This window comes from Jaculus jaculus, chromosome 10 (genome assembly GCF_020740685.1).
Source record: "Jaculus jaculus isolate mJacJac1 chromosome 10, mJacJac1.mat.Y.cur, whole genome shotgun sequence".
In the NCBI taxonomy this organism is placed as follows: Eukaryota; Metazoa; Chordata; class Mammalia; order Rodentia; family Dipodidae; genus Jaculus; species Jaculus jaculus.
Genome location: NC_059111.1, coordinates 84,330,278 through 84,357,163, shown reverse-complemented (window position 1 = coordinate 84,357,163; position 26,886 = coordinate 84,330,278). Strand labels below are relative to the sequence as shown.

Below are 26,886 nucleotides of genomic sequence, written 5' to 3'. Positions count from 1 at the left end.
TATCTTAGTATATTTCCAAGTTTGAGTCATCCACCAGTCTGAGAACTGCTTCCTCTCTGCATGCAGAGAAAACAGCACTGTGGAAATTGGGGAATGACATTGAGCAGCAGTTCAGAGACTTACTCCTTTTAAAGGTTATAGAATGTTACATCTTCAGGTCACCAGACTGACATTATGTTTACATTTCCATTGGAAGGAGTTTCACTTGTCCACCAGTTAAATATCAATTGAGATTAGTGATTATTTATAAGGTAATAATTTTATTATAGTAGTTATTTTGGGGTACATTTCATAATTTTAGATAAATTTAGGTTAGGAAATCTGTAGAAATTGTGTTTTTTTGTCTTTTTAATTTTCTAGTTACTTCTCAGCTTTTTCAAAGGCAGAAGTAGTGTTTTGTGGACAAACCTGGCATACACAAAGATTTGCTTTGAGTTCAGATTTTCCTTCTACCGAATGGGCAATAGCACTTCAGTGCTCCTTGGGTCTGACCCAGATCTCAGAGTTATTTGCGTATTCTGTTTTCCATGCTTTTATCTAGTTCCATGGCTTTAACAGCTTCACAGGGTTTTCTCTTCAGTGCCTGCTGACCTCTCCTCTAACCTTCAGGCTCTCTCAAATTGAGTTTTAAACTTTGACATGTCTGAGCAGAATATGTAATTCATGTCCCTATTTCTACCCCAGCCCCACTCAGACCTGTTTCCTCTCCTCTTCTCCATCTCCTTGTCACTTAGGCTCACCATGGTCTGCTATAATCTTGTCTGCGACTCCTAGTGGCTGTGATTTCAAAGTATGTCCAGAACCAGACCCATTTCCTGCCATAAGGTGCTTAGTCCAAGCCACTGCCATGACATCTGGGCCTCCATCCTAGCTCTCTGCTAGTTCCCTAGTGCTGCTGCCCCATCTAGCCCACGCAAGTCACACAGTACCTTTAGTGAACATGTCACCCTGTCCTCACCGTCTAAGAGCTTCCTGTCTTGTACAGAATGAAATGCAGTACAGAAAGATGATGTAGTCCTTTACTGTCCTTGAACTGTGCCCTCTGCTTACCCCCAGCCCTGGCTTCATACTGACCCTCATGCTCTGACCTTAAAGGGGTCCTTCAGTTTATTTACATGCCTTGCTTAAGTGCCAGTTCCTCCTTCCTTAACACCTGCATATCAACGTAAGAATACAAATTTAAACCAATTAATTTTATGTTAATGATATATTATGTAAGTCTAATTCCTATTCCTGTTTATTTTCTAACAGAGAAAAGACGAGACCCCCCCAATGGTAAGATTTTATGATTATTGATTAAAATTATAGTTTGTCATAAGAGCCTGTACTATAGGTTAATATCTAGTACTTAGTAGCTATAATCTGTGGTTTACTTAGTTCTTATTTTAAATTAATGACTAGCATGTGAAACTGAGGAGGCATAGAGTTCTTTGTCTTGTTTTTCTTAGCTTAAAGGGAAAATACAAAGTGTGAAAGTAACTGACATTTAGCTGTGTATGCAGAGATCAATCAATCACACTTAGAAATTGTATGTTCTTCTCTTAAAAGTTTTTCCTAAAGGCATTAAGTTGTATCTAGTGTTTTACTCATTTATTTTTACGTTTAACTTTTTCTTGTTCGGAAATATCTCATTTATAACATAGTTAATAATAATTACTTAAATATAGTATGTTGGTTAATATATCTGCTGGAACCCCTTTCAAAATGAATTCATACTTATGAAGCTATATCTAAGTCAAGTTATAGCTATCTAGAACCTTGTAGCTATCTAGAACACTTCAGTGGGATGAATTACATTATTTTTGTGTGACTACAGAAGTATACAGGATAGTGACAGGCCTGGAGTAGTGGTTGTCAGGGTGATTCTGTAAACCCTTCTTGAAACTACTGAATTTTATATATTTATGTTTTTTCTCTGGGAAGGATCCATGACTTTTATTCCATTTGAAGGGGGGGTGGCTCCCTGAACCTGTGACAGTGAAGAACTTCTATACACAAGAGCCTTTTTAACATAGGAAAGACAGCTGCTGCTTTTTAAAATCTTCCCCCATCCTCTCTGTGGAACTTAGAATGCTACTAAAGGAAAAACTTAACATAATGCAAGGTTTTTAGTATAGGATGACGTTTGGTAATTGGGCTTTGTGCCCCATAGAGAGATACATTGCTTGCTGATTTTGTCCTTGATGTGAACCACAAATTACTGTATCAAGTTTTATTTTATTAACTTTTTAATGGCTAACTGCCTTCAGTGGTATACTAAAGTATGCTGTGGTTTGTCTTTTGCCTGGAAATATTAATACTTACAGGGCTGCTGTGGGGATTAGATGAGGTAAATGCATAGCATGGTACTTTTCTTAGTAAATGTTAATTTTCATAGTGCTGGTAACTACAACTGTAATAACAGCAGCTCCCACTATGGTCATTTACCACTTGCCAGGCATTTTTTCATTAGTACCTCCTCGTTTTGCCCCCATGGAAAGGAAGAACCAGACATAGATGGAGCAGTATTCTGCTCAAGTGACCTTACTCTAGAGCTGGCCCCTTAAGCACTATGCTATGTTAAGGTGATTTTGAAGGAGAATTCAGGACCTAGAGCAGGCAAGACAGGAAGCTGGTATGTGGCAGAGCAGAGGAAGCTGCTGAGTCACAAGTCATTCATCTCTGAACTTCTGGTGGATGTATTGTTAGAATTTTCCTGACATGTGCCCTGTATTTTAATGTCATTTGGCATTTATTATTTTATGTTTGGTGAGTATATATTGAATGTACTATTGGTGAAGGCTTTGTAGGGGTGACATCTCAAACCTTTAGAGAAAGCAGCCAAAAACTTTTCAAGGAGAGATGTGCTAATCACAAAGGTAAAGTTAAGCATGTGAATATTTTTTAAGTCTAATTTTAATTTATGTACAAAATATGTTTTTGAAGAAGCCTTTGAATAGATAGAACTTGAATTTTCTCATAATTGAATGTTGTATCTTTAGAAGATGGCTCGGTTTTAGATCTTTAGGTTCATAATTTTAACCTTTGGTGCAGTGGTTTTATCCTTCTTCATTAAACAAATGAAGTGAGATTTTTTTGGTTTTGTTTATTCTTTTTTTAAAAAACTATTTATTTATGAGAGGGAGAGGGAATGGATACACTCTACCCACTGTAAGTGAACTCCAGACACATGCACCACCATGTACATCTGACTTATGTAGACTCTGGGGAATCGAACCTGGGTCCTTAGGCTTCGCAGGCAAGTGCCTTAACTGCTAAGCCATCTCTCCAGCCCTGTTTATTCTTTTTTGTTTTTATTATTACTTTATGGATACATCATGTGTTGTTACCATCTTTTATCTCCTCCCTTGCCCTCATTCCACTGGGGACCCTCTTCAGTGGGGTTGCTGGTATTCCCCATAAGTTTGTAGGTTATGCATTGTGGGAGAAATAGTCACTGATTGCTGGGAGGTAATACCTCTGGGCATGACATCCCAACCTGTGGCTCTTAACAATCTTTCTACGCCCACTTCCACAAAATTCCTTGAGCTTTAGTGGGTGTGTTTTAAGTATACTTCATTGGTGAGCTCTTAGGAGCCTCTGGATTTCTGCTTTGATATGTGTTGAGTATCATCAAGCCGATTGTCAGGCTATATGGTGAAAGTAGTGCTGCTGCTCCTCTCCCCGCTTCCTCTTTGGTTTCACTTGGGTCTTGGCTGAAATGTGAGGGGTGGTTTATTTCCTCAGGTCTAGCTAGGTTTTCCCACATGCACCCTCCAGATACCTTATTTTTTTTATTATTTTCCATAATTATAGACAATAAACCATGGTAATTCTCCCCTTCTCAACTTGTCTTTATTTTGATGTCATCATCTTTTCCTCCTATTATGATGGTCTTGTGTAGGTAGTGTCAGGCACTGTGAGGTTATGGATATCCAGTCCAAGTTGTGTCTGGAAGATTGCATTGTAAGCAGTCCTACCCTTTTGGTTCTTACATTCTTTCCACCACCTCTTCTGCAGTGGGCCCTGAGCCTTGGAAGGTGTGATAGAGATGTTTCAGGTCTGAATACTACTCTGTCACTTCTTCTCAGCACCATGGTGCCTTATGAGTCATCTCAGACATCAGTGCCATCTAAAAAGAGAAGCTTCTCTAACTAAAAGTGAGAGCGCCATTTATGCATAGATATGAACATTAAGAGAAGTGCTTACTGGGCAGTGTGGTGAGCATAGTATATACATTTAGCCAGACACCAGCAGACATTACACCCCTAGGGTTCATGACTTCCCCCATAATAGGTTTCCAGTATCAGGAATATATTCCCTCCCTCGGAGCAGGCCTCCAGACCAGTTAGAGAGCAGTTGGTTTCCCCCAATGACAGACATGCCACTATTGGGCCCTTTGGTTCATTTGGCCTAGCTGGCTTTGTAGTGTCCACTGTTTATCTCCACTGGTGATTTCTCTCTCTCCCTTGGAACTGCATGCAGCATAGCTTTTTCCAGCTTTCTGTCAGCTTGTCTACAGGGAGGAAGTTTGCAGCTCAGCTCCAGCAGGGTTTCTCAGTGACCTTGCAGCACAAGTATGTGGCGTCTTCAGCAATAGTGTCTGACCAGGTATTCCTGGTGGGAAACCAAAGGCCTCGGCAATGACCTGTAATGTTTTGGGGGCCAGTAACTCACTGGAAGGTATCCCATCTCTGACACTGAAAATTTTCTAGTAACAATCTATGGTTTCTGTGTTCCATTGTCCAAAGAAAGTAGGTTTCCATATGACTTATTTATGTCCTCTTAGATTTTGATTAGCCCTCCTCCCACCTTTCCTTTACTCAGTTTCTTCCCCAACCTCACTTAGGCCCTTTCACCCCCATTAATCTGTTGTTCTACGTACATATATACAATAGCATCCTATTAAGTCCCCTCCCCAAGTATTGCTGATATTTTCATACATTACATTTGTAAAAATATATATTGCATATATAATAATGTATAACATGAATAATTAATATTCATTAATAGAAGTTTTAATATTGTTCTTGCAATCCCACAAGCTTTGCTTCTCAGTGTGAGCAGTATGGTCAGCATTAATTGATCTGCTGCATTTTGACAGACTAACACTAGGTGGCAGTAGGCACTTGAGTTATGTTTTGTAGTGTTCATTCAAGTCCTCAGTCTCAGGTCTGCATTTAGATGATCAGACCTTATTTAAAACACATTTTGTAGAAGTTACACATTCCTAAAATTTAATTTGTTGTTTACTCACTAATTCCCCTATTTGTTGGCTAATCTCACATTTAAACTTACAAGCTTTCCAATGATTTCTTTCTCAGGTTCTTGGCAGCTGACCATCAGAGGCCTCTTGGCCACATATTCCTCAACTGCCTCAGCTTTGTGCGAGTTCTTGGCTTTTAATGTAACTAAATGAAAACTTTAGATCTTTTAGATTTAAAATTATGGTTACAATTGTAAAAAATGGCTGCTGTTCACAAAACTAGTAGTTGTATCTGATTCCTCTCCATTTGTTTTGCTTTTCTTTCTTTTTGTTGCTGTTGGGTTTTGTGTTGTTTGAGACAGGGTCTCATGTTGTCTAAGCTGGCCTCGAACTCACTATGTAGCCAAGCATGGCTTTCATGACTTATGAAATCTTCAGAAATAGATGAGCTACTTTTGCTAGTCAGATAAAACCAGGCTTTCAAGAATTGTTGCTTCTTTTGGGGCTGGAGAAATGGCTTAGTGGTTAAGGAATTTGCCTGCAAAGCCAAAGGACCCCAGTTCAATTCTCCAGGACCCACATAAGCCAGGTGCACAAGGGCGGTGCCTGCGTCTGGAGTTCATTTGCAGTGGCTGGAGGCCCTGGTGTGCCTATTCTCTCCTCTCTCTCTCCCTCTCTCTCTCTCTCTTCCTCTTCCCTCCTCCTCTCTTTCTCTCAAATAAATAAATAAAATATATTTAAGAAAAAGAATGTTGCTTCTTTTTCAGAAAAGACTACTAGTTTGAGTAATTGAAACTATTGAACTTAAATTTTCACCAGTTTTTATTACTATTTAAGCCACCCTTTGCCTAGGTTGCTTTTATATAAATTAAAGCACCATAAAAATACTTCGGTTTTTTTAATTTTATTTTTATTTTTTAATGGGGAGTCTGGGTTAATGGCTCATTTGATCATGTGCTTGTCTTGGCAAGCATGAAGACCTGAATTTTATTCCTAGAACCTACGTACAAATGCTGAGTGTTGAATCATGCACTTGTAATTCCAGTATGGAGATGGAATGAAATCATAGCAACCACACACGTGCTTCCAGAATTCTCTCAGTGAGTCACAGATGTGCTTTGCTCCTTCAGTAATAAATTTTAGGAATATGTAAAATAGAGTCTAAAGAAAAGCTCACTAAAGACTCAGTTCTATGTGATTTCACATAGAGCATGCATGTCTCCAGAAGCCCATTGGGAAAATAAGTGGTAAACATCTATCATGTTTGGGCAGAGTGAGCCCACCCTCTCAAGGAATGGTAGGAACCCTTTCACAGCCCACTATTCCAGAATGTAGCTCAGGTCTGCCCTATACACAGGCCTTTCTATATAGCAATAGAAGCCATGTCTGTAAGCAGTGTGGTAGCATTTTATGTATATGCTGAATATTGTTAATATCATCATCTCAGAGGAATTGACCCTGAGAGATGACTTTGTCAGATAATTGTATATTAAAATGGGATACTTGTTGTATTTAGTTTTATGTTGTTGGAATGAACCTGTAGATCAGACAATTATGGGAGGAAGGGAATTTATTTAAAGCTTAAGATCCAGGGGAAGTTCCATAATGGCAGGAGAAGTTGGCCCCCTTTCACAGGTCCACACAGAGAGAAATCTTACAACCAGCATCATAAGTAAGCATACTCAGACACACTCCAGGAACCCCAGGCAGAGCTCAAGCACTCTGGATACATTAGACTGGAAATTCCAGATCTGTCCCCAGCACACCTTAGGGCTGGACCCTAGTATCCTCCCATGGTTACACTAAGTTACAAGCTTTAAAAAAAACTCATGAATCTTCTGGGGGCATCAATTTAAGCTATCACATTTTGCATAGATTTATAACCATCTCACATTGTAACTTGTCTATAGCCCAACTTTAAGGTCCTTACATTCTTTACCAACTTAAGATATTTTTAAAGCCCTAAGTTTTATCTGAGGTTTAAGATTGTTCCTACCTGTGAGAAATGTGAAATCGAAACAAGTTATATACTTTTAACATGTAATAGCACAGAGTAAACATTTCTAAGTATTGGTATAATGAGGAGAAACTGGAACAATGTAAACTTAATAACCATCAAGCTAATATCACACACCTGCAGTTCAAGTCACATATTATTAACTTTAAATCTTAAATTTCTCAGTTTTATATATTTAGTTGAGCACATCAATCCATAACAAAGTTAACCTTGATCAGACTCTGGGCATGCGCAGTGGAACACAGTCAGCCCTTATGTAAAAGTTTTCTGTAGTCTTTCCTTCCCCTTAGAAAGTTCATAAGCAAAGCCTTCAAATGAAATCCTCTTTGCACTTAGTGTTTTTGAACTGTCACCAGAATAGTCCATAAAACTTGATTTACCACTCTGGAAGGCATCTTCAATTGTAAGTACCAAGTCCATGTCCATTCCTCCAAAACAAAACTTCAAAAGACCAAAATCCACATGTTCAGACTAATTGCACAGCAACACCCTGCTTCTGGTGCCACTTTTGTTGCTGTCAGCTTCATGTTGCTGGAGTGAACCTCTATAGACTAGATATAATTATGATAGGAAGAGAATTTATTTGAAGCTTAAACATCTAGGGAAAGTTTGATAATGGCTGGAGAAGCTGTCTCCCTTTCACAGGTCCACACAAGGAAAAATACCACCACCAGCACCATAAACAAACACACCAGAAACTCTAGACAAAACTCAAGTACTCTACATATTTTTGGCTAAAAAATCCAAATCTGCCTCTAAATACACCTTAGGGCTTGACCCTAAGATTCACAATAACACCAAGTTACAAACTTTAATGAAACTCCAAAATCCATTTAAAAACTTCCTTTTGTGAACTACCACAGTACTTAAGGAGAATGTGTTGACGTTAGGTTCTCTTCATAAGAAAATTGAATATAGTCCATTGAGACTTACATGCCTTTAATATCAAGAGTGTTTTGTGGATTACAGGGTGTGTGTTCTGTATCATTTAGTGTCACTCTGGAGTTATACTGATAATGTCTAAAGGTGCTGAGATGATTTTACCATTGGTCTTTGCAAGAGTTCTCTGTGTTAAGAATTCTTCCATTTCAAGTGTTTTAGCCTCATATTTCTGATAGCCACTGTGCATGTGTACTGATGTGGAAAATGTTAGTGGATAGAAATCTGGCAGTTTGGGAAAAAATGATAGTAATTTTATAAATACTTTAAGCAAAGAAACAAGTCTAGATTTCTTTGTTAAAATTAAATTGAAGTAGATAATGATTATAATAATTATATTATAAATATAATTTCTAGTTATCATTATGTATTACATGCCTCATCTTGCCAGTGAGCAATGTGTTGGGTGGAAGGCAGAAGGCAATTGTAAAAATGTAAGAGACCAGGTTGACTAGGTCTAATTCTATGAAGGCTCATGTTCCACATGACAGTTAATGTCAAAGTAAACATTTGATTTGAAGTACATCCATGCTGGGAAGTTTAAGAATTTGCTGTTTACAAACAGTAAATTAATAACTATTTAACTTAAGTGTGCTCAAATTAAAATTAATTATAGTAATAAAGTAGTTCTAATTTAGAAAAAGTTATTTAGCTTACAAGTTATGATTGAATATAATTATTTTCTTAAATTACATTGCTTTGATGTCATTTTGGCTATGTTTGTAGGTCCCAGTCTACCCATGGCTACAGTTGACATTAAAAATCCAGAAATCACAACAAACAGATTTTATGGTTCACAAGTCAACAACATCTCCCATACCAAAGAAAAGAAGAAGGGAAAAGCTAAAAAGAAGAGGCTCACCAAGGCAGACATTGGCACACCAAGTAATTTCCAGTAAGGCTGTTCTCTTCCTATCTACTCACTTATTTTTCTTTGTTTTTTAGCGTGGTCTTGTTATGTTGCTCAAGCTGGCCTTAAACTTAGGGTCTTTTGCCTCAGCCTACTGTGTCATAGCTGGGACTACAGATGTGTGCCACTATGTCCAACTCTAGCTTCCTTTTTTTTTTTTTTTTTTTTTTCTTTTTTCTTTTTTCTTTTTGGTTTTGGGTTTTTGGTTTTTCAAGGTAGGGTTTCACTCTAGCTCAGGCTGACCTGGAATTCACTGTGTAGTCTCAGGGTGGCCTTGAACCCATGGTGATCTTCCTACCCAAGTGCTGGTATTAAAGGTGTATGCCACCACTCCCAGCCTAGCTTCCATTTTTAAAAGCTATAGATTTTTTTGGAGGGTTTTTGTTGGTTTTTTGGTGTTTTTTTAGCCAGAGTCTTGTATAACCAAAGCTGGCCTACACTACATATAGCTAAGGGATTATAGTTATTTACCACCATGCTGGGTGTGTGTGTACATATGCTGAGTATTCTTCCACTGAATTGATAGTTAAGCATATAGATATTCACCTATAGTTCAGTTAGTGAGTTAGTGTCAGGACCACAGCTAGAGTCCTCTGGCCTTACTCCTTTGTATATAGTTTTTGTCAAATATAATTGCCTTTATTAAATTTTTTTAAAAAATATAATTGTCTTTGAAGAAAGTATTAGTTCAAACCAAAAATTTTAAGGCCAAATTAGATTTCATAGCAGTATGTTTTTAACTTCCTTATATGCATTTATTATTGTATTTTTTTACTTTAGGCATATTGGGCATGTTGGTTGGGATCCAAACACAGGTTTTGATGTAAGTGTCTTTTTAAGCTGTATTCATTACTTAAAATATGTAGGCATGCTATGGCTTATATTTAAATTCTAGTGTGTGTTTGAATGTGTTTATGTATACATACTGAGATTTGGGATCATAGTATTATGTTCTATTAGATGTTGCTAAATCTTGAAAGGCAGAGTTCTTAAGAGTCTTGAAAACAAAGGGAAGAAAATTATTTTTGCTAAGTAATAATTAAAATCCGTATTTCTGGAAAGTATTATAATCAAGTCTGGATGTCCAGTTGTAGAATTATTTGGATTGCTTCTTATTCTTTTGGGTACTTTCAGCACTTACTATTAGCTCTGTGTAAGCAATAAGGAAACTGGTGACAAAAGTTAGTCAGGGTTTGTGTAAAATGTTTTTAGAAGTATTTGAGACTGTACTCCACCATCCTTTCAATTGTATAATTACAATTTTGGTTCTATAAACGCACAGAGTGGATGTGTATGAGTAAATGTAGGCATTTGTTGCTTGTGAGCTTCCAGATTATCTTGGCTCTGCCTTCCATTACTGCAGGAGCGTTGAGAGTACAGATGCATGGGTCATTTTACATCTAGCTTTATGTGGAGGCCACAGAACTTGGCATAAGTAGCAAACACTTTTAACCATCTTAAAAGTTTATTAATATAAAACAATTCCATTGAGGACACAGATTAGTATATCATGTTTATTTTGTAATAATTGGAATAGATTTGTATAATTAGCAGTTGTTTTATCTATTGTAGCTGAATAATTTGGACCCAGAGCTAAAGAACCTTTTTGATATGTGTGGAATCTCTGAGGCTCAACTTAAAGACAGAGAAACATCGAAAGTTATATATGACTTTATTGAAAAGACAGGAGGTGTTGAAGCTGTTAAAAATGAACTGCGAAGGCAAGGTAACTTTTATTCTATTTGATACTTCGATCTGTTTTTGTCTTTTGAGTTTTCATGAAAGCACCTCTAACTCCTGAACAATCTCCCCAGACCTTGGTCAGGTTTTAGATGTAAAGATATTGCTGTGTAAGTCATCTAGAACACAAATGTAAACAAGCTCAGGTCATACTATTGTGAAAACACAGTGCTAGTTACTTGATACTGGCATTGTGCTAATTTATTTTACTTTGCAGACAAATTCCATCCTCAATTGTGTGGATTTTTAAAGCATTTTATGGGTGCTTTGTTTTTAAGTGCCTGGCAATCACTGTCACTGCACACATGATAGGGAATTTTGAGACCTTTAATGTATCCCTCAACACTTTTTCCACCAATCCTTTGGTGCTCAGGGTTTCTCAGCCTTTTGAACTTAAGTTTATAAATGCTCTGAATTATTGGATCATCCAATTGCTCTTCTTGCTCTCCCATAGTAACTAGCCTTTCCTTAATTTAGTCTAAAACAAAAAGTCATGCATTGAGAAATGACTTGGAAACAAATGTAAAGATGAAAAATTTTTATTCAAGTACCTAGCTTTAAGTGTGAAATACTAGGCACCAAGGAATGATGAATGAAGGAAGTGCAAAAGTGTACTTCAATAGTTTATTCATAAGCCTTCTATAGCCGCAGCACAGAATACAGGTTAACATTCGGAAGTATGGAAGAGTTAATGAAGTAGTCTTGAAATTATTCTTTGCCATGACTGAGACAAACACCTTGAGGTTGTCCTCTGATGTGCACACACACACTCCTCCTGTGTACACACATCAATAATAAAAATAGGAAACCATTTTTAATAAATTACTCTTTAATTAATTAAGTTACTTAATCAAGCACTTGATACTCATTTTTTGAAGTTATGTCATCAGATTTATAAGAACAGTCTGCAATAGCTTGTGGTCTGTTAACTCGTCATAATCTGTTCTCTAGGTCCACCACAGTGGAGCGGTATGTATGCATGGGCCAGGGCCGAGTTGTGCATGGTGTGCTGTGTTGACTTCAGAGTAGCTGGGGTTCCTCTAGCCTGCCCTCAAAAAGTACTTACAGTAACACTTCCTGCCCTGCTTCCAAAAACTAATATGTATGCAAAATGAAAAGAAAATGTGTTTTTCTGAGCTTGAGCTTATTCTTTCTAATTAAGGTTATTTTTATGAAAAGTCTATAACCTATTAGAAATACCTCTTGCCCACAGCATCCCTGTTGTTTTTATTGCTGCTAGTTAGATACTATTTTTGCTTTACACACTTGAAAGTTTAAAATATATGACACTACATTGATTTGGCTAAGGGAGGGGAACTATCATCAGTAAGCATAGAGCTTCATTTGTCAACTCAGGACTTGCCAGAATTGCTATAAATGCAAAGTACTGCTAGGTAACATTTTTGCAGTTTCATCTTCATCAGAGTACATAAGTTCTTTAAGCTTTCTGAATTTTGTAATGCTATATTTCTTTCAGCTTTTTTTTCTTACAGATGTTCTAAGTATCTAAAGTATTTAACAATTGTCTTAGTAGTGATATTCACCTAAAATGATACTTATTTTTAAATAGATCTATTTTTAATGTGCCATCCAGAAAAGTTTTTATTTTTTTCTGTAGCTTTTCTTTAAAATAAAAGTGGTGTTTATTTTTGTAACTTTTCCTTCATGTTTCCTTATCCCTTTCTAAAACTCTAAAGAACAGTCTTTCTATTCTGGCATTGGTGATGGCAGGATCTGAGCACCACTGTGTTGCACATAGTTAACGTAGATCCCCATCCTTCCTGTCTTAGTTCTGGCCTTTGAGAAGGCCAGATCTGAGCTTCCAGGTTAGAGCCTCTCTCATTGCTTTGCGGCTTCACCCACTTAGGTGCACAGCAGGATGGTTAACAATAGACTGCTGTCCTTCATCTCCCAAGTTGCTTCTCACTCACATTATTTACTTGTGATTTGGAGATTCTTTTCATTCTTTGCTTTTTCAGAGATGTAATACAAACTATAAAAAGTAAAAGATGGTAATTGATATTTTCTTTAGGAAAAACATGTATGTTTCCCAACACCTTTCAAGAAAACAAATATTGAACCTGTGTTGTGCAACTTGGGGACAGCTGGTCAAGTTATGCAGGCACTCCTCTCTGCAGTGACTGGTGCCTGATTTAGCAGGTGTTAGCCGCTGAAATTGAGTGTCTCCATGTGACAGTGTGTCAGAGTGGGACAGCCTGCACTTGAGTGTTTCACTGTGACAGTGTGTGTAAGACTAGGACAGCCTGCACTTGAGTGTCTCCCTGTCACGGTGCATCAGAATAGGACAGCCTGCACTCGAGTGTCTCCTGTGACGGTGCGTCAGAGTAGAACAGCCTGCACTCGAGTGTCTCCTGTGACAGTGTGTCAGAGTAGGACAGCCTGCACTCGAGTGTCTCCTGTGACAGTGTGTCAGAGTGTGACAGCCTGCACTCGAGTGTCTCCTGTGACAGTGTGTCAGAGTAGAACAGCCTGCACTCAAGGGTCTCCTGTGACAGTGCGTCAGAGTGGGACAGCCTGCACTCGAGTGTCTCCTGTGACAGTGTGTCAGAGTAGAACAGCCTGCACTCGAGTGTCTCCTGTGACAGTGCGTCAGAGTAGAACAGCCTGCACTCGAGTGTCTCCTGTGACAGTGCGTCAGAGTAGAACAGCCTGCACTTGAGTGTCTCCTGTGACAGTGTGTCAGAGTAGGACAGCCTGCACTCGAGTGTCTCCTGTGACAGTGCGTCAGAGTAGAACAGCCTGCACTCGAGTGTCTCCTGTGACAGTGCGTCAGAGTAGAACAGCCTGCACTCAAGGGTCTCCTGTGACAGTGTGTCACAGTAGGACAGCCTGCACTCGAGTGTCTCCTGTGACAGTGTGTCAGAGTAGGACAGCCTGCACTCGAGTGTCTCCTGTGACAGTGTGTGTCAGAGTGGGACAGCCTGCACTCGAGTGTCTCCTGTGACAGTGTGTCAGAGTAGAACAGCCTGCACTCGAGTGTCTCCTGTGACAGTGCGTCAGAGTAGAACAGCCTGCACTCGAGTGTCTCCTGTGACAGTGCGTCAGAGTAGAACAGCCTTCACTCGAGTGTCTCCTGTGACAGTGCGTCAGAATAGAACAGCCTGCACTCGAGTGTCTCCTGTGACAGTGTGTGTCAGAGTAGAACAGCCTGCACTCGAGTGTCTCCTGTGACAGTGTGTCAGAGTAGAACAGCCTGCACTCGAGTGTCTCCTGTGACAGTGCGTCAGAGTAGAACAGCCTGCACTCGAGTGTCTCCTGTGACAGTGCGTCAGAGTAGAACAGCCTGCACTCGAGTGTCTCCTGTGACAGTGCGTCAGAGTAGAACAGCCTTCACTCGAGTGTCTCCTGTGACAGTGCGTCAGAGTAGGACAGCCTTCACTCGAGTGTCTCCTGTGACAGTGCGTCAGAGTAGAACAGCCTGCACTCGAGTGTCTCCTGTGACAGTGCGTCAGAGTAGAACAGCCTGCACTCGAGTGTCTCCTGTGACAGTGCGTCAGAGTAGAACAGCCTGCACTCGAGTGTCTCCTGTGACAGTGCGTCAGAGTAGGACAGCCTGCACTCGAGTGTCTCCTGTGACAGTGCGTCAGAGTAGGACAGCCTGCACTCGAGTGTCTCCTGTGACAGTGCGTCAGAGTAGGACAGCCTGCACTCGAGTGTCTCCTGTGACAGTGCGTCAGAGTAGAACAGCCTGCACTCGAGTGTCTCCTGTGACAGTGCGTCAGAGTAGAACAGCCTGCACTCGAGTGTCTCCTGTGACAGTGCGTCAGAGTAGAACAGCCTGCACTCGAGTGTCTCCTGTGACAGTGCGTCAGAGTAGGACAGCCTGCACTCGAGTGTCTCCTGTGACAGTGCGTCAGAGTAGGACAGCCTGCACTCGAGTGTCTCCTGTGACAGTGTGTCAGAGTAGAACAGCCTGCACTTGAGTGTCTCCTGTGACAGTGCGTCAGAGTAGAACAGCCTGCACTCGAGTGTCTCCTGTGACAGTGTGTCAGAGTAGAACAGCCTGCACTCGAGTGTCTCCTGTGACAGTGTGTGTCAGAGTAGAACAGCCTGCACTCGAGTGTCTCCTGTGACAGTGTGTCAGAGTAGAACAGCCTGCACTCGAGTGTCTCCTGTGACAGTGCGTCAGAGTAGAACAGCCTGCACTCGAGTGTCTCCTGTGACAGTGCGTCAGAGTAGAACAGCCTGCACTTGAGTGTCTCCTGTGACAGTGTGTCAGAGTAGGACAGCCTGCACTTGAGTGTCTCCTGTGACAGTGTGTCAGAGTAGGACAGCTGCTACAGGTTCAAGTGTGTATCATTTGCAGTGTGAAAGGTTTGTATACTTGAGCCAATAACCATGTTTCAGTCAGTATATATGATTGTATCTTACTATAACTTTGTAATGTCTCCATGGTTGTCCAAATAAAATCAGAAGACATTATTCTGTAAATGCAAGGGTTTTTCCCTCTGTGGTGCCATTGTGTTACTAAGTGTCTGCAAGCCTGTATTTATATATGAGGTAGATATTCATAATAATATATTGGTAGTAATGCTCCTTTTTACAACATTATACTTTATATATCACTAAAACTATATCTAGTTAGGAGTCTTAAGATTTCTTACTCCTAAGAATAATCAGCCCTTTTGAACCAATCTTTAAATGAATGGAGAAATTATTGTGTATTATTTTGATAAGATCATGTATCCAGAAATACAATCAAAGTAATATTTAATCCTTGAGGCTTTTATTTATATTTTCTAATGTGTTCTGATGCCACATTAGTTTTTGATATGGTTTTCTAGTACACCTTACATTTTCACTTAAGTAGAAGAGGCATGTAAATGTTACTACAAGAATAATGGTAACTAATAATTATTATTTAAGTCTTTTAGTTTATAAATATATTAGTTGGTTTCTTGATAATTCAGAAATAAGTAGGTAATTGAACATATTAACTCACCAACAGATCTTCCTCAATCCCTTTGCTAGAACTGCCCAGCATCTTTCATAAATATAAGACATTATGCTGTGAAATAGAAATACACAGATGATTGATTCTCAGCTTTTTGGCTAAGATCAGGTGTAGAGTAGGCAGATAAATTAGATAATGAAGTTTTACATTTTAAAAGACAATACAGTATGTTGGGATTTTAACTTGGCCTTGTATGAATGAATTCTAATAAATTATGCCACATCATTCCCTCCCCCCAAAAATGTACTGACTACTGCTCCCACAACATATAAACTACAACCCTATGGGGAATTCCTGCAACCCCACTGAGGAGCATCCCCAGCAGAATGAGGGCGAGGATGAGGGAACAGAGGATACCAACACAAAATACAGCCATATGAAACATTTTGTTAATCATAATCATAACAGACATTAAAAATGTCATGTCAGGACTGGAGAGATGGCTTAGTGGTTAAGCGCTTGCCTGTGAAGCCTAAGGACCCTGGTTCAAGGCTCGATTCCCCAGGACCCACATTAGCCAGATGCACAAGGGGGCGCACGCGTCTGGAGCTCGTTTGCAGTGGCTGGAGGCCCTGGTTCGCCCATTCTCTCTCTCTCTGCCTCTTTGTCTGTCGCTCTCAAATAAATAAATGAAAATAACAAAAAAAAATTTTTTTTAAATGTCATGTTATAACATTTGAATCTGAATTTGTTTGAAAATCTTCCTTCTCATCAAAATGTATTTAATACTTATGGAGTAAAATGTTTAATCTTTACTATAATTCTGTTAATATCTAAAGTGAAAAAGTATTCCTCCTATCTTTAGAACTGGTACTGATTCCTAACAGCTAAATTCTTTTGTTGTAGGTAATACCTTTCAAACAGCAGCAAGAAGGCAATATTTAAGCTCAGTATTTATTTAAAAATAAAATTTTAAGATATCTGTGTTCTAATATGTTTATAAAAAGCAAACATGAGGTCTTCCCCCACTGAGAATTATTTTGGTTTCAGGCACAATAAAGTGAATTGCCTTATTAACATGATGTTTATGGGGGAAACAGCTTTTTCTCTTTTTCTGTTTCAGCACCACCACCTCCACCACCATCGCGGGGAGGGCCTCCTCCTCCTCCCCCTCCTCCACATAGCTCAGGCCCTCCTCCTCCTCCTGCCCGGGGAAGAGGTGCTCCTCCTCCCCCACCTTCAAGAGCTCCTACAGCTGCCCCTCCTCCACCCCCTCCTTCCAGGTCAGGTGTTGTTGTCCCTCCACCTCCTCCCAACAGGATGCACCCTCCTCCACCACCAGCGCTGCCCTCCTCAGCACCCTCAGGCCCACCGCCACCTCCGCCTTTGTCTGTGCCAGGTTCCATGGCACCACCCCCTCCACCACCGCCCCCACCTCCACCAGGGCCACCACCCCCACCTGGCCTCCCTTCTGATGGTGACCATCAAGTTCCAACTCCTGCAGGAAACAAAGCAGCTCTTTTAGATCAAATTAGAGAGGGTGCTCAGCTCAAAAAAGTGGAACAGAACAGTCGGCCGGTGTCCTGCTCGGGAAGGGATGCACTTTTAGACCAAATACGACAGGGTATTCAGCTGAAATCTGTAAGTAATGTCTCTTTGTATCTTCAATCACCTAGCACTTAAAATTCTACCATAATTTATAGAACATCTTTGAAGATTATTATTAAACTTTTTGAGATTTGTAAAATATCTGTAGACAATGAAACGTACACATTTTTAGTTCAGTTTTGATAAATACCTATAGGTGTATAACCGGTACTGACATATCAAAGTTTAGAACATTCAGTCACCCTCAAAAGTTAGTTATGTCTATTCCCAGTTCTAGACTTTAAATGAAAAATGTTTTATGGCTTAATCAGGCTGGGGAAATGGCTCAGCTGTGAAAGACACTGCTTATACAGCTGGCCTGAGTTTGATTCCCCAGTACCCACATAAAGCCAGATGCATAAAATGGTGCATGCAGTGGCAAAAGATTTCTTTCTGTCTTTCTCTCCTCTCTCCTTGCAAATAAATAAAATATTTTTTAAAGATGCTTTGGAAAAAAAAGCCATATTCAACTATGAGAAATTAAAAATAGTCCTACTTGAAACCAATTACATTCATCTTGGTAACTCTGAGCCAGTAACTTTATAAAAACTAAATCATGTCCTAAAATTTACATGTTCTGAAATGTAGTGAAAAATCAAACTCCCCAGAAAATTGAAAGAAGAGTTCTAGTAAAATTTCTGACAGTAATGGCAGATAATTTTTGATTCTTTGACTTTGAAAACATGGTCACTTAATCTTTTAACTCGATTAATCTTCTAGAGGCTAACAAACGTTTTCTGTGAAGAAGCAGAGAGTACATATTTAAGTTTATAATAAGGCTGTTTGGTCTTTTGTTCTATCACATTATGTGATTTACCACAGAAACATCCATGAGCAACACTGGGAGAAGTTGCATGAGTGAGTAGCCTCAGTGGTGGTCGAGGAAGCTTTAGTTTTTGGCATAAGATTTGGATTTCATGTAATTTTTCACTTGTTACAAACACTGTGTTTTCTTTAAGTTTAAAGATGCAAATACTGTTGGTAGCTTTCAAGTTGTTGAAAAACACAGGACCAGCTGGATTAGTCCAGGGAATATGTGTGCAAGACATAAACAAACAACCCACGGCTCTCTCCTCAGAAGTGCTAACAGCTAGTATATCCCAGTGCCCACTATGAGTGACCATGGCCACATCAGAGATCTTAAGTCACCCCAAGTTCCATGTACCAGCATGGTAACAATTTGATAAAGTTTTTATAGTAACAGTACAAGGACATGATAAGTGAAAATACCTTTCAAATACATTGGTGGAAACATCAGGTAGGAACTCTCTGATACAGGCCTCAGGTGCTATGTGATGACATACTTAGCTTTTGGTCTGTTTGTACTTCTCAAAAGGATTTACCTATTAGTAACAAGGCTGTGAAATGAAACATAAGTGGTGGACAGTATGGCTCTTGAAGGGCTAAGATGGCACAGGATAATTTGGCTATGGACCTGCAACATTAAAACTCCACAGGTACCAAAGTTCTCATCAGTCCGCCATGTAGAATGTTTAGTATGGGCGTGGCTTCTTTCTAGGAACTTTTAGCATAGGCTCCCTTCCTATCAGTGCACCACCACTCTAAGAAATAAGTCTGTGTTTTAAGAGGAACTGCTATAAACACTTAAAAGAAAAGGGTCTTGGGCTGGTAAAATGGCTCAATGAATAAAGTGCTTGTTGCTTAAGTATGAGGACCAGAGTTCCAATTCCCAGCACCCATGCAAATGCCAGGTGGGCCTGGAAACCCACCTGTAACCCCAGAACTTTAGAGAGAAAGATGGAGGAATACCCAGGGCAAACTAATTAGACTAAGCCAATGCATGAGTTCTGGGGTCCACTGAAAGACTTTGCCTTAGTAAATAAAGTGGACAGTTATCGAGGAGGACACCTGAAATTGACCTCTAGCCTCCACATCCATATGCGTACATGTGTGTACACCACACACATGCACATACCAAAAATGAAAAATTAAGAGGACTTAGAATGATTAGTAGTGGGAGAGACACAGGGACCACCAATGAAAGTTTTCGTTAATTATTTTCTTTGAGAAATAATTAGAATTTCAAATGAATATATATATTTAAAAACTTGATTGATTATGCCTTTATGTAGGTAAATCCATAGACAAAAATGAGTATGTAAAAGTGCCTGCTCAGATTTAGGCTAAGTGCACTCTTAGTAGCACTTACTAAAGTGTATGTCCTTCTGACATGAAGGTTTGAATGTTGGAAACTGGGGATAGTTTTTCATGAACAATTGTTTTAAAGTAATAAATTGTAATGGCATCTTTGGCACTCTGTTTTTAACTGTAGTTTGGAGGAGATGGGTATACTTCCACTAAGCACAATTATTTGCCTTATGAGAAGACAGGTACGTTTTGAAAAATGAGCAGCCTTCTTAAAGAGAAGGTAAATGCTGTGAGAAAGGTTCATTTTGAAATATATACCTGTTCATTACTTTATAGTATGTGGTGAATAAATACAATATATAAAAGTACAAGGCGATATTTTTCTCATGAAGCATGTGTCTCCTGTTGCTCTGAGATACCTGTTTTTATATTGTTGTGTTTTCCCTGTGGAACTAGGCATTAAACTCAGTGCATACTACTCAAGGGCTCTACCATTGAGCTAAAACAGCAGCCCATACCTCATCCCTACCCCTTTATGAGATAGAATCTCATTAGGTACTAGGTTACTCAGACTGGCCTTGAACTCACTTTGTAGCAAAGGGGAGCCTTGAACTCAGTTGAGATCCTCTTATCTCAGCCTCTACAGTAGCTATTATTATAGATCTACATATACCATGAACCCTGGCTTTAAGTGTGGCTCCTGCTGAGCAATTCAGGGAGGTTTATAAATCTAGGTTTTCAAAATGATGCTGCTATCAAACACTTTTATTGAAGTTTTACCACTTAAAGCTCTGTGTGTGAGCAGCAGTAAACCAGCTACAAAGACAAGTATTATTCATAGAAGGCTTTGTTGAATTGTTTTGGAATTGTATTGATGGCTTACATATCATTAAGGAAGGAAATAGTTCTTGAATAATTCTTTTACCATAGCATGTTTACTTCTTCCTAAATTAATTAGTTTTGTAATGGGCTTGCATATTGGCCTGCTTTCTGTTTAATTCATATAAAGTTCACTCTAGAGACAAAGATTCTTTGCTAAGAATGTATTGAGTTACTCTGATTTCCTTCTATAAGGTATCTGATGGCCAAGAGTCTTCCCCACCCACACCTGCGCCCACTTCAGGAATCGTAGGTGCATTGATGGAAGTGATGCAGAAAAGGAGCAAAGCCATTCATTCTTCAGGTATGTTTGCAAGTGGGATGGGGTGAGGTGACAACTTTGTCTGAATATTTGAATATTTGTAGTTCTGTTCTGTTTTCTTTTTATGATTGTCTTTGCTGCCTTTCTGCTAGTTGGACTGATGTGGATCATATGCTATTCTTACTCAAATTGATGCCTCAGTGACTGGTCTATCTAAACTTGAGTGGCTGCCAGGATACCACAGCCATAAGCACATTCCCCTTCATCCCTCTCCCAAAGAGGTATTTTTGTCCCTTCTTTCCTACCCCCATCCTCTGGGAACTCTCTTCTTTCAAAGTAGCCCTTCCTTTGTTTTGTTGTCTCATTTCTTTTTTTTTAATTGACAGCTTCCATACTTACAGATAATAAACCATGATAATTCCTTCCCCTCCCCAATTGTCCCCTTCAAAAATCCACACTTCATCATATCCCCTCCCTCTCTCCATTAGTCTCTCTTTTATTTTGATGTCATCATCTTTTCCTCCTATTATGAGGGTCTTGTGAAGGTTGTGCCAGGCCCTGTGAAGTCAATGATATCGAGGCCAATTTCTGTCTGGACAATTGCATTGCAAGCAGTCTTACCCTTCCTCTGGCTCTTATGTTCTTACCTCCACCACTTCTGCACTGGACCCTGAGACTTGAAAGGTGTGATAGAGTTGTTTCAGTGCTAAACACTCATGTCACATCTCCTCAGCCTTTGGCGCCTTTTGGGTCATCCCAGTGGTCACCACCATCTGAAAGAGAAGCTTCTCTGACCAAAAGTGAGAGTAAAGTAAATATATGGTTGTGAACGTTAAGTAAAGTGCTTACAGAGTTGTTTGGTGGACATGATTATACATTTAGCCAGACAACAGCAGGTGTTACACTCCTCAGTCTCATGACCTCCCCCACCATAGGCTTTTGATTAGGTTTTCAGTATCAGGCATGTATTGCTTCTTGTGGAGTGGGCCTCAGGTCCAGTTAGAGATCAGTTGGTTTTCCCCATAACAGACATGCCACTATTGTACCCGTTGGCTCATTTGCTTTGTTGCCTCATTTCTTTTATAAGGTAGGAGAGAGAGAGGACATGGTAAGAAGGCAGCCAGAGAACCAAGTGCTGTTTGAAACCTTTTAACAGCAGATATGAGCTCCACATGGCAGAGGCAGTACAAAAAGAAATGGTGAATGGAAGGAAAAGGTAGTATCAGGAAGGTGATAGTAGAGCAAAGTCACATCACATTGCATCCAGACAGCAATGGTCAGCCACCAGAAGCCTTTAAAAAATAGGATACTCCCATGTGCTGTGAGGCAAACAGACTGCAGAATTGTAATGATCAAAACAACTTGGTGGTGTAGGAGAAGCGATGGTGGGAGAACTTAATTGGATTGTGGGGCAAGGGAGAAGTCATTAATTTCTAGAGCTTGGGCTTAATTACTTGGGAGGGCACTGGTATCATTGATTGAGATGTATGTGACTGGATTCAAGGTAAAGAGCAGGTTGTGGGAAGAGAGAAAACTGAAGTTCTGAGTTTGAGAATTCTAGTGAATATACAGAAGGCAGTGCTGTATGTGAATCTGAAAATGAGAAAGGCTAACAAATTTAATTTTATATGCTAAGAAACAATCAAGTTAATATTTGTTAAATCAATAATAAGATATTAGAACCCAAAATCTTAGAAGTCCTGTCCTGATCCTCAGCTCACCATCACTTTAGATATATTTTATTTGATTTTGAACTATTTTAGTAACTAGATTTCAGAAGCTAAAGCATTTATTTGAAGAGATGGTTAAGTTGACACATAAATCTACTGGTACATTCATAACCTTGATAAGGTTATCAGTACCAGCACAAGATCAACACAGTTCTGAGCCCTTAACATTTAGACATGGAGAATGGAAGAGGATAAATGAAATGAGACAACAAAAGAGAGGAAGGGCCCCGGAGGACCAGGTAGCACAAAGGGGTCAAAAGAGGATCAAGGTATAGGAATACAATAAATGTATGTTCATATATTGAGGTTCTCTATAAAAATATAATTGATTCAACATATTGAAAGAAGAATAAAGTTGGAGAATTTGAGGGGTCACCTAAGAATTGTATAATGCCATTCTTTGTATGTGTTAACTGTCTTGATTTCCTTCTAGATGAAGATGAAGATGATGATGATGAAGAAGATTTTGAGGATGATGATGAATGGGAAGACTGATTATATATTATATATATATACATATATATATATATATTTTTAAGGTGAAATACTAAACACTACTTTCTGTCTATGAATTCTGTAAAATTATCATGTAAATGTTCTACCAATTTGCTGTATATTTTTGTTGCCTTTATTGCTTTTTTTAATTAATCTGTGCAATACCTCATTTAATCTGTAAAGTTTTGTCATAATCGTATACACAGCTACTCCCTGTTCTTGTGCACAAGTTGACACCAGGAGGCTCACTTGACTTGTGAATATCTCTCATTCCATCCACAAGGGAGCTTAAATATTGTCTGTGAGAATGACAAAAACCTTAATGTAATTTAGTTAGAATGTCAGAAGGAAAACACTATTTTCATACCCGACTTTTTCTGTACCTAAATTTTCTTATTAAAACCTAGTATATAGCACTACATTCTTTTTCAAGTGACACAAACTTTAGTTTCTTTAGTCCCCTCATTCAGAATATAATGCCATGTGAATGTCAAAGCTCATCTGCACAGTTCTGTAGACACTGGTGCAGTTTCTCAGATTTTCACAATATGTTCTGCATAGAATCACTACCGAGAGAGGAATGGCGAGAAGCAGTAGCACTTCTTCTAGAGCAGCATGGCCGGCATTGCCACGCAGTGTGGTTTACAGAAGGAATCGAGAGGAGCCCTCACTCACGTGCCTGTGCTCGACTGAGGTCGTATTTATGCTAAGCAAATGTGGCAGGCTCTTTTTAGCAAAAACTTAAAACTCACTTTGGTTCAAATCTGAAAAGTTATTTCAAGTAGTGTTTTGGAGATAGCTTCATCCATCAGAAACCATTATGGTTATATCATCATTTGACTAAAAATATTATCAGCACTATTACGATGATATGGAACTAACTTTTTATTTTGCAATTTGAATGAGTTGAGTTATTCTGAAATACCTGAAAATCAGATTTGTTGTCAAAGGTGTGTGCTGTAATGCTTAATCTAACAATGCTATTTATTTTTATTTTGGTAACTTCACAAGGGTTTTTGTCAAATATCAGATAAAGAGTTACGTTTTTATTAAAAGATTAATAGTCCCAGCATCAAATTTCTTGGAACATGTAACTGATTTGATAAAATCTTTTAAAATAAAATTTTACAACCTGCACATTTGTTATGCATACTAAAATGGTATATTAAAATTAGGGTTTCCTTGCCTCTTGTCAATACACTAATCTGCCTAAAGGTGGTTGTTTCTGTTTACAGTGCTAATGACCTACCTGCTTTAAATTTTGGGTAGAAAATTATCTGATTTGAATACAGGCATATTTTTCTCACTTTGAGTCATATGCAGAATGTAGTTCCAAATGTATTTCATTATTATAGTCACCATATTCAACTAAAAATTATGCTATCTAGAAATGTACTGGCCAAAATCTAGTATTGGCATGATCTTGACAGGCTGGTCCTGCAAGATGTGGCTTGAATTTTAACCAGTTTATCACATAATCTCCAGTGATCATGCATCTAGTTACCATGAAGAATAATTTAAAAGGTTTACTTGCTGAAAGCAGTGAAGTGGTACAGTAAAATAGTTCACGTTCGTCAGAGAATGTCACCTTCCTTGCAAGGGTAATTTAAGCACAGGGGAAAGATTCTAGATTTTTGTTTCCTGTAAAAACAGTGCTCTTTGCTGCTAGAAACCTCCTTCTGCTTACTGTCATTTTTGTTGTGGCTTGAGCTCAGTGAGTGGTGTGAGTGAGGCCAAGTAGGTACAAACCAGTAAAATTGGGAATTTGTGCAAATGGCAAATAGTAAGTAAGTTGTAATTATTTTAAATAAATAACATGGGGCTTTTCCAAAACCCTTCTTTTGACATTATTTTAATAAACTTAAAATTTTTTAAAATGCTTTTGAGGTAATGCCAATCTAAGATTTCCCTTAACTTTTAGTCAAGTTTGGGATTTTCTAGCTACCTTTGGTATTTACTGAGAGTTTCTCTAAAGAAACTTTGAGCTATAAACACAACATGCAAGATGAGTACCTAAGTTGCTAAAGGTAATTGGGTTTATTCTTTCTTGTGAAGAGGAAGAGTTTTTGTTTGCTATTGCACAAAGTCTGAATTGCTATGTGGTTGAAACCCAGTGGTTGTGGATTCGGTCCAGGAGACTAAGTTGTCTTTACCAAGTTCTAAGTTGCATGGTCAGTCCTCCACCATCTTGTACTCTGGGCAGCACGGTACCTGTGCATTGTCTGAAAGCCTCGCATATATACTCCAGCTAAATGATTGTCTGGTAGCCTTTGCATTTAACAAACTAGCATGAGGCCTTTTATATCTAAATGCTACGTGATAGACAATTTCAACTAGCCACATATTGTATTATGAAATTCATAAAGACTTTCAATCATTCAGTTCCATTTATCAACTGAAATTCTGTTTAGTATGTGAATTTTTTTGAAATGTATAGTAAATAGGATGTTGCACTGGTGGCAATTATCATGGAACATAATAAAATTAATTTGACCCAAATACATAAGATAGTGTGTTTTATTTGCTTTTTACGTTACTAAAATAGATTGAAATTTTTCAGTTGCCAAGTCTAGCTAAGGGCACCCAGCAGTGGATGGTAATAGGTGGAATTTTCAGCAGACCACATGCCTTAGAGAGTGTGCCATTAAATAGGGTGAGCAGGAGGATGTCACACCCTGTTCTGCTGCAAAACATGACGACAGCTGGTCAGCAGCTCCTGGGAAGCACTGTTCGCAGCTCAGAGCATTCACATGGCAAGGTCAGACTATTCATAACTCTTCCACAGACCAAAAATGTCCATGTTTCCCAGATTGGAATTTATTGGGAGTTTCAGTAAGTGCCCAAATACAGCAGTTCACGTGGGTGTAGTTTTTAATAAACAGTATCAGAGATTGCATTCATTTTAAACAGGAAGCTCACTTTTGAAAGATAAAATGTTTTGTTCCACTGACCGTGGCACAAGTGGGTGTCTAAAGATTGAGCTGTATGTGGAATCCAGAGTGTAGGATGCTGCAAGGGCCTTGCAAGATCCTCAGCCAAATCTAACAGACATTTCCAGAATGATATGCTCTATGAGAATGTTCCTTCTGCTGCACAAATGTGAACACTCAAGAATGTATTCTGCTGTAGAACTTTTCAAGGTCATATGTGCCTCAGACTTGTCCTGTCTTATATTTACCTTATCAACAGAGATTCCTGAAATGACTCTGTGTTAGGTTCTAAACTCCTAAGGGACAAGGATAGTGATGAAGCTATTACTAGTAGAACAGCAAGTCCTTTGTAGAAGAGTTGGGGAATTTTAGCTTGCACATTTATTTCGTTGACAGTCTGGCATCTTGCCTCTAAAGCACACTGTTCTCTTGTAATCTCTTGATCATTTATTCCTTTTTAATTTTTTTTTTATTATTTTATTTTATTTTTGTTTTTGTTTTTGTTTTTTTTTAATTTTTATTAACATTTTCCATGATTATAAAATATATCCCATGGTATTTCCCTCCCTCCCCACCCCCACACTTTCCCGTTTGAAATTCCATTCTCAATCATATTACCTCCCCATTACAATCATTGTAATTACATATATACAATATCAACCTATTAAGTATCCTCCTCCCTTCCTTTCTCCACCCTTTATGTCTCCTTTTCAACTTACTGGCCTCTGCTACTAAGTATTTTCATTCTCACACAGAAGCCCAGTCATCTGTAGCTAGGATCCCCATATGAGGGAGAACATGTGGCGCTTGGCTTTCTGGGCCTGGGTTACCTGACTTAGTATAATACTTTCCAGGTCCATCCATTTTTCTGCAAATTTCATAACTTCATTTTTCTTTACCACTGAGTAGAACTCCATTGTATAAATGTACCACATCTTCATTATCCACTCATTTGTTGAGGGACATCTAGGCTGGTTCCATTTCCCAGCTATTATAAATTGAGCAGCAATAAACATGGTTGAGCATGTACTTCTAAGGAAATGAGATGAGTCCTTTGGATATATGCCTAGGAGTGCTATAGCTGGGTCATATGGTAGATCAATCTCTAGCTGCTTTAGGAACCTCCAC

The 26,886-nt window shown here is 38.9% G+C and overlaps 1 protein-coding gene across 1 annotated transcript in view; it reads left to right on the top strand.

Annotated features, from left to right (window-relative positions):
* Positions 1 to 25,327, top strand: part of Wasl (WASP like actin nucleation promoting factor) — a 68,705-nt gene extending 43,378 nt beyond the window's left edge. The window contains exons 5-11 of the mRNA XM_004658601.2: positions 1,252 to 1,275; positions 8,868 to 9,036; positions 9,832 to 9,874; positions 10,624 to 10,777; positions 16,830 to 17,347; positions 20,537 to 20,645; positions 22,767 to 25,327. Of these exons, the coding sequence (XP_004658658.1) occupies positions 1,252 to 1,275; positions 8,868 to 9,036; positions 9,832 to 9,874; positions 10,624 to 10,777; positions 16,830 to 17,347; positions 20,537 to 20,645; positions 22,767 to 22,828 (1,079 nt within the window). The 3' untranslated portion in view covers positions 22,829 to 25,327. The remainder of the gene's footprint in view (positions 1 to 1,251; positions 1,276 to 8,867; positions 9,037 to 9,831; positions 9,875 to 10,623; positions 10,778 to 16,829; positions 17,348 to 20,536; positions 20,646 to 22,766) is intronic.
* The last annotated feature ends 1,559 nt before the right edge of the window (positions 25,328 to 26,886 follow it).